The 8,604-nt window shown below is 55.5% G+C and overlaps 1 protein-coding gene across 1 annotated transcript; it reads left to right on the plus strand.

Moving 5' to 3' along the window:
* Window positions 1–5,370: 5,370 nt before the first annotated feature.
* Window positions 5,371–6,303, plus strand: LOC115917201 (olfactory receptor 14J1-like). Its single transcript, XM_030970930.1, has one exon. The coding sequence runs from the start codon at window positions 5,371–5,373 to the stop codon at window positions 6,301–6,303; it is 933 nt and encodes a 310-aa protein (XP_030826790.1).
* The last annotated feature ends 2,301 nt before the right edge of the window (window positions 6,304–8,604 follow it).

The raw sequence follows: 8,604 nt of genomic DNA on the forward strand, positions 1-8,604 counted from the left end.
GAAACTGGCAATCGGGGACTGAAGGATTTTTCGAATTGCCATCCATACTATCAGTGACCTCACAATAAGATATTACAGTGCTGGCCCTCACCCCTGACCCACCTTGTTTTATACCCCAAGGACTAACAATTGCCAAAGCCATAATACTCCTCAAACAGGATGCCGATGACACAAAATCAGCTGCACCCTGGAACTTAACAATTAAGCCATCGAACCTGGCTGCAGAAATGGGTCCTGGGGGTGGTTTCCAAGGAAACCTGAACTGCTGAGGGTTGCCATGGTGCCCAAACCCAGCAGTGGGGTCAGTGCAGTGACCATGGCAACAGTCCCTTGCAAGGCCCAGTGCAGGTGGGGATGATGATCCACCCTCACAGCTGGCCCAGGGCAGCATTGCAGTGCTCTTGGTGGCAGCTTGGGCTTGGCACACACTTGAGGAGGATGTCTGTTTGCAATGGGGAAACTCAGGAGTTTTAGATTGCTTCAAAAAATTAAAAAGGGAAAATCCCTCTTTGTCTGAGTGCAGCCAGTTCTCCAAGCAAAGCACATCCCAGGTGAGTGAGGAGAGACAGGATGGGATTGGTGAATGTGGAATAAGGTGGTCCACACAGGGTCAGACCTCAAGGCACAGCATCTCTGATGAGGCCACACCTCTTGAGGAGAGTCCCTGGGTCACTTCAGTCAATGAATGCTGCAATTACCTCTGCCCTAAAGAGAACAACACACCTTTAAAACGGAATGTGGATTTATTAGAACCTCTTTGAAATATTTATCCATAACTATATAAAAGGAAATTTATAGAGAATTGCAAAACACAAGACGGAAATCAAGGCAGAGCCATGGTTGATCAGGACTTGCTTGATCCTAATGAGCCCCGTGGTGCATTTGGAGCTGAGCCCTGGAACCTCAGGGCCTGAGAGGAGATTGCACAAACCTTTCCAGGAGTCAGTCAGAAAACAACCCAAAAGTGTCTCAAGGCATGAACCAGGTCCCACTGAGGTCCATCTCAACACAGGCTCCTCATGGACTCCATGGGGGGGAGAGGGTGGGAGGCCAGGATGGCAAAAATTCTCAGAGACTCAGTGTGGAAAAGGAAAATCAAAAGTACCTTAAAACCAGTATATCAAAGCATTAATGAGCCCCACTGAGTGCCAGTAAAAAAGCTCTCAAGGGACTCGTTAAAGCAGATAATTGGGGCCATGATTTCTAAAACCTCTCACAGAGTCTGGATCAAAGGGAAACACCAAGTACCTTGAAACCAACTGAAGTACCCTGAAGCATTAATGAGCCCACTGAAGGTGTTGTTACTGACAAAGCCTCTCAGGGACTAATTACAGCAGATGGTGGAGGCCATGATTGCACAAACCTCTCAGAGACACCAAGGCAAAAGCCAAAGCCAAAGTCCTTTGAAAACCTGCAGTCCCTGCAGGGGAGCATGAGCCCCCAGGGCCATTGCTGAGCAAGAGTCCCCAGGGACTCCTTCCAGCAGGTTATGAGGCCACTGGGATGTGGGCTGGGGGGGATGCTGAGAGGAGCAGGACAAGGGGCTGACGGTGGCCAGCCTGGCTGGGGGCTGTGCCAGGGAGGCCCCAGGGCCTCAGGGACAAGGTGTCTCCTGCCAGCCCTTGCTGTACAGACCCCTACTGTGCCCCAGGGCACCAAGACTTGCTTCTCTTTGTCCCCACCTGTCAGCACTGCCTGCGGTTCTCTGCTCTGCCTGGGGCCTGGGGACACTTTTTCTCAGTCGTGTTGTCCTCACTGGGACCCATTAAAAGGTCAAAAACTTTGGGGTTGGATTCTGCCTTGGAGTTCTGCAGGGGTTTCTTCAGCTCCCCTCTCAGGGGACTGATGCTGGGAACCCTGAGCACAAAGCCCCAAGGCTCATTAAAGTCCAGCAATGCTGTGTCTGTGCTGCTGAGCTGGGCTGGGCTCCCTGGCACAGAGGCAGCTCCTGGTAACCAGAAAGGCTTCAAAAGCACATTTTCTCTTGATGAGCAGCTCTTTGCCCGGCCCAGCAGGGGCTGGGGCACTGCCTGCAGCCAGCCCGGGGCACAGCACAGGGGCACAGAGAGCTTCAATCAGTCAGGGCTGGGAAAGGGCTGAGGGTGCCTGGGGCACAATCCTGCCAGCCCCTTGGCACAGGAACCTCTTGCAGGACAATGCAGCTGCAGCTCCTGGAGCCATCTCCTACAGCAAAGGAACATCCCAAAATGCCTACAGAGCCTGTAGGTACATTCTCTGATTGTCTCTTGTGCCCAACAGCCAGGGGTGCCCAGGGCTGTCCTGCAAACAGGGGTCCTGCAGTCCAGGGGCTGTGCTGGGGCAGGGACTCTGCTGCCTGCCAGGGACAGCTCTCAGCTGGCCTGGCAGCTGCTACTCAACGCTGGGGACAAGGTCTGGGTGGGGAGAAGACAGCTGGTCCGGAGGCCTTGGGGTGTTTCTCCTTGTGTGGGGGGATGCTGCATTGTTCGCAGGGCTGCTCCCAGCATGGCATTTTAACTACAGAACATTCCAGTAGATTATACAAAGCCCCAGTGAGTCAAGAGCTGCATAAAGAAATCCAGCTTTAACCTACTACCTGCTCTGGAATGGCGGGATGGCTCACATAGATATTCTCGGTTCGGGTGAAAAAAAATTCTCTCTGATCCTAAATAATCCGGGCAGCCAGAGACAAATCAGCTGCCTGGGGTCCCCTCGGGGGGCAGCATCGGTGTGTCACCCCTTTTCCTCGGGGGTTGCTCTGATGTTGCCATCCAGGCCCTCTGAGCCAGAAACTTTGCCCTGGGCGGTGCCCACAGAGGGAGGCTCTGCGGGCAGAAGGCCCCCGGGGGCTGGGCTGAATTTCTGGCAGCACTGGGGGCCAGCCCTGAGCTGGGAAGCAGCTGCTGGGGACACGGGTCGGGCAACCCAGAGCCCTGGGCTGGCGGAGCAGTGGAGAAAGGCACCCCAGGCTGTGCTGGGGATATTTCGAAGTCCTCTCCAAACCCAACTATTCCATGATTACTTTTCCTACAGATCCCCATGCCAAGGCCCATGATGTCCAACAGCAGCTCCATCAGGCACACTTCACTCCTGCTGGCATTGGCAGACACGCGGCAGCTGCAGCTATATTAACTGTAAAAGGAAACCTTCCTGCTGAACTGCACTAGACCAGAGGGAAATCAAGGCAGAGCCATGGTTTGTCAGGACTTGCTTGATCCTAATGAGCCCCGTGGTGCATTTGGAGCTGAGCCCTCGAACATCAGGGCCTGACAGGAGATTGCACAAACCTTTCCAGGAGTCAAAGTCAGAGGAAAAACTCAAAGAATGAATGGGTCCCACTGAGGTCCATCCCCAACACAGGCTCCTCATGGACTCCTTAGAGGAGAGAATTGAGGGCCAGGATGGCACAAAAACTTCTCAGAGACTCAGTGTGGAAAGGAAAATCCAAAGTACCTTAAAAATCTTCAGTATCTCAAAGTATTAATGAGCCCCACTGAGTGTCAGTACAGAGCTCTCAAGGGACTCGTTAAAGCAGATAATTGGGGCCATGATTGCACAAACCTCTCACAGAGTCTGCATCAAAAGGGAAACACCAAGTAGATAAAAAAACGGAAGTACCTTGAAGTATTAATGAGTCCCATTGAATGCTGGAACAGACAGGGAATCTCAATGGACTAATTACAGCAGATAATTGGAGGCCATGATTGCACAAACCTCTCAGAGACTCCAAGGCAAAAGCCAAAGCCAAAGTCCTTTGAAAAACCTGCAGTCCCTGCAGGGAGCATGAAGGAGCCCCCAGGGCCATTGCTGAGCAAGGCTCCCCAGGGACTCCTTCCAGCAGATCCTTGAGGCCACTGGCATGTGGGCTAGGGGGGGATGCTGAGGGCAGGACAAGGGGCTGACAGTGCCCAGCCTGGCTGGGGCTGTGCCAGGAGGCCCCAGGGCCTCAGGACAAGGTGTCTCCTCCCAGCCCTTGCTGGCACAGACCCTGCTGTGCCCCAGGGCACCAAGACTTGGCTTCTCTTTGTCCCCACCTGTCAGCACTGCCTGCAGTTCTCTGCTCTGCCTGGGGCCTGGGGACACTTTCTCAGTCGTGTCCCTCAGTGGGACCCATTAAAAGTCCAAGAAACTTTGGGTTGGATTCTGCCTTGAGTTCTGGAGAGGTTTCTTCAGCTCCCTCTCAGGGGACTGATGTTCAGGGCCTGAGCACAAAGCCCCAGAGGCTCATTAAAGTCCTTGTGCTGTGTCTGTGCTGCTGAGCTGGGCTGGGCTCCTGGCACAGAGGCAGCTCCTGGTAACCAAGCAGAGCTTCAAAAGCACATTTCTCTTGATGAGCAGCTCTTCTGCCAGCCCAGCAGGGCTGGGGCACTGCCTGCAGCCAGCCCGGGCACAGCACAGAGGCACAGAGAGCTTCAATCAGTCAGGGCTGGGAAGGGGCTGAGAAGTGCCTGGGGCAGAATCACTGCCAGCCCTTGGCACAGGAACCTCTGGCTGCAGGACAATGCAGCTGCAGCTCCTGGAGCCATCTCCTACAGCTGGAACATCCCAATGCCTACAGAGCCTGTGAGTACATTCTCTGATTGTCTCTTGTGCAGAGCACAGGGGTGCCCAGGGCTGTCCCTGCAGAGCAGGGTCCTGCAGCCCAGGGGCTGTGCTGGGGCAGGGACTCTGCTGCCTGCCAGGGACAGCTCTCAGCCAGCCCCCTGGCAGCTGCTCCCAGCACTGGGGACAAGGTCTGGGTGGGAGGAGACAGCTGGTCAGGCTGGGAAGTGTTCTCCTTGTGTGGGGAGGATGCTGCATTGTTCAGGACTGCTCCCAGCATGGCATTTAAGTGCAGAACATTTCCAAGTAGATTATACAGGGAGCACAGCTAGGCAGGGGCTGCATAAATGGGAAAGTCCTGCTTTTTTATTCTACTGCTCTGAGTTACCTGGATGGGAAATTGCACATAGATATTCACCTGTCAGTTGAGGCTGAGAAAAATAAAAAATTTTTCTCTGAGATCTGAATAAACCATGCAGTGACAGAAATCAGCACAGGGCCCCTTAATGGAAGCATCAGTGTCGCTTTTCCAGCCTCCTCAGGGTTGCTCTGATGTTGCCATCAGAGCCTGCAGAACCAGAGCTGCCCCTGGGCAGTGCCTGAGCTGGGAGGGGTCTGCAGGGCAGAGCTGAGCCCCCAGGGCTGGGCTGGGCTCTGGCAGCACTGGCAGGGCCCAGCCCTGGGCACAGGGAAGCAGCTGCTGGCAAGGGACAGCTCCAGGCTGCAGAGCCCTGGGCAGGCAGTGGGGGGAAAGTGCCCCCAGGCTGTGCTGGGATATTTCAAGTCCTCTCCAAACCCAACTATTCCATGATTACTTTTCTTACAGATCCCCATTTGCAGCACCAGCAAATGTCCAACAGCAGCTCCATCAGGCACTTCCTCCTGCTGGCATTGGCAGACACGCGGCAGCTGCAGCTCCTGCACTTCTGCCTCTTGCTGGGCATCTCCCTGGCTGCCCTCCTGGGCAACGGCCTCATCATCAGCGCCGTAGCCTGCGGCCACCACCTGCACACGCCCATGTTCTTCTTCCTGCTCAACCTGGCCCTCAGCGACCTGGGCTCCATCTGCACCACTGTGCCCAAAGCCATGCACAATTCCCTCTGGGACACCAGGGACATCTCCTATACTGGATGTGCTTCTCAGCTCTTTTTCTTTGTGTTCTTCATCTCAACAGAGTATTTCCTCCTGACCATCATGTGCTACGACCGCTACGTGTCCATCTGCAAACCCCTGCACTACGGGACCCTCCTGGGCAGCAGAGCTTGTGCCCACATGGCAGCAGCTGCCTGGGCCAGTGCCTTTCTCAATGCTCTCATGCACACAGCCAATACATTTTCCCTGCCCCTGTGCCATGGCAATGCCCTGGGCCAGTTCTTCTGTGAAATCCCACAGATCCTCAAGCTCTCCTGCTCCAAATCCTACCTCAGGGAACTTGGGCTCATTGCTGTTAGTGGCTGTTTAGCATTTGGCTGTTTTGTGTTCATTGTTTTCTCCTATGTGCAGATCTTCAGGGCTGTGCTGAGGATCCCCTCTGAGCAGGGACGGCACAAAGCCTTTTCCACCTGCCTCCCTCACCTGGCTGTGCTCTCTCTGTTCATCAGCACTTCCATATTTGCCTACCTGAAGCCCCCCTCCATGTCCTCCCCATCCCTGGATCTGGCCCTGTCAGTTCTGTACTCGGTGGTGCCTCCAGCCCTGAACCCCCTCATCTACAGCCTGAGGAACCAGGAGCTCAAGGCTGCAGTGTGGAGACTGATGACTGGATGGTTTCAGAAACATTAAACTGGTGGCCATTTTCTCTAAATCACTTGTAATAAAAGTCCTCTTTGATACTTCTTGTTGGTTTCATTTCTGAGCTAATTTTTCTTTGTTTTACTTTCTTTCATATTGTCCACAAATAAATGTCATTGTTTTTGCCATTTCTCACATAGTTTCTCTCCACCTTCCCTGTGGCAGCAAAATGTGTCAATGAGGGCCTGAGTGCTCTCGGGGCCGGGCACAGCCCTGGGGGTGGCAGTGCCGGGGCTGCAGCAGGGACAGGCCATGGGCACTGCTGGGGCAGCGCTGACGCCTCAGGCCAGGCCCTGGGGGCTCCAGGCTCCTTGCCCAGGCTCTCTCAAGAACACGGCCAGGCCAATGCTCAGCACAGAAACCCCCGTGAGCAGCCCCAGGCTGGCCGTGGGCAGGCTGGGGGCAAACAGCATGGCTGGGGCTCTGCAAGGGCCCTGGGGCAGACGGGAAGGAGCAGCAGAGCAGGGGCTGATCCATCCCCAGTGCGCTGCACAGCCCAGGGCAGCGTCCCAGAGCGTCCTGATGGAGCTGCCAACAACATCCCCCCTCTGCAGCCCTGGCCTCTCCCCCAGCTCACACAGGTGCCCCATCCTTGCAGGCACAGACACGGCAGCACTGGCTCAGCAGCCCCTGTTTGCATTGCACACAGCAGGGGGAGCACCCCCATGCTGTTGCTGTGGGGACATGAAGCTGAGGGAGCACAAATGCCATCAGCCCCTGGGGCCAGCAAGGGCTGGGGGACACCAGGGAAACCACTCAGCTTTGTCCTGGCCTCTGCACTCAGCCAGAAAGTTTGTTCCCATCAGCTGGGAGTTTCCTGTCCCACTGCAGACGCTGTTGCTCAGAGCCAGGGCTGCCTGGCAGCCACCCCCAAACTGCCCTGAGCATTTCCTTTGCTTCACTTCTGCTTTGTTTACTATGCCCTGGTACAAATTCTTTCCTCTTGCCCTACCCTGTTCCCTCCCCTGCAAACAGCCCATCCCTGTTTGCCCTTTCCTCTCTGGCCCCACTCCCCATTGCAGTTCCTGGCTTTGCACCGTGGGAACGTCCCTTGGCCTCTGGGCCACCTGGGCACACTGCTGGCTCATGTCCAGCCTGCTGTCCATCAGTCCCTGCAGGTCCCTTTCTGCCTGGCTGCTCTCCAGCCACTCTGTCCCCAGCCTGTAGTGCTGCAGGGGTTGTTGTGGCCAAAGTGCAGGACCCGGCACTGGGACTTGTTAAACCTCACCTTGTTGGATTTGGGCCCTGGATCCAGCCTGTCCAGGGCCCTGTGCAGAGCCCTCCTACCCTCCAGCAGATAAACACTCCTAGACAACTTGCTGTCACCACGGTTCCATGAGGCCCTAGAGTGTCCCAATGGTCTCCATGTTTCCATGAGGCCTCCCAGTGTCACAATGTCCCTTTGGTTCCATGGGACCCCTTGGTGTCACAAAGTTCCTTGGATCCTTGGGCCCCACAGTGTCACAATGGATCCTTGGTCCCCCAAGGCCCTGCATTGTCACAGTGGATCCTTGGTTCCATGAGGTCTGGCAGTGCAGCAATGCTCTCCTTGGTTCCACAGTGTCACAATGGCATCTTGGTGCCAAGGGCCACCACGGTGTCAAACATGTTTCCTTCGTTCCAGGAGTCCCCGAGGAGCAGCACTGGCCCCTTGGTTCCACGGGGCCCTGCAGTGTCACCATGGCCCCATCATGACACCAGGTCCTGCTCTGTCACAATGCTCTGCATGGTTCCACAAGGCCCTGCAGGGTCACAGTGGCCTCTTGGCTCCATGAGGCCTCAGAGTGCCACAATGAATTCCTTGGTGCTGCAGTGTCACAATGGAGCCCTGGTGACACAAGATCCTGCAGTGTCCCCATGGACTCTTGGTTCCATGGAGCATCACAGTGTCACAATTGTTCCCTCAGTTCCCAGAGTCCTTGCAATGGAGCAATGGCCCCTTGATTCCATTGTCCCCAGGCTCTCCCAGCTGCTCCATGGCTGGTTCCAGAGAATCACAGAATGAGCAAGGTTGGGCATTGAATTCCAGCACACACCTCAGCTCTCTGATGATCCCGGCACCATGCTGGGCCCTGTTTCAGGCTGGAGCAGAGCAGATGTTGATGGGACAGGAGCCCTGCGGGGCTGTCAGGGACCTGCAGCTTGCAAGGTGCTCTGCTCTCCCTCAGGTGCTCTCGGAGAGATCCAATCCCAGCTGGGCACCTCAGGGCACAAGTGGCACTGCCTGTCCATTGGCTCACAGCTGATGTCTGCCTGGAAAGGGGCACAGGTTTTAATACCTGTTAGTTTCTT

This window comes from Camarhynchus parvulus, unplaced genomic scaffold (genome assembly GCF_901933205.1).
Source record: "Camarhynchus parvulus unplaced genomic scaffold, STF_HiC, whole genome shotgun sequence".
Lineage (NCBI taxonomy): Eukaryota > Metazoa > Chordata > Aves > Passeriformes > Thraupidae > Camarhynchus > Camarhynchus parvulus.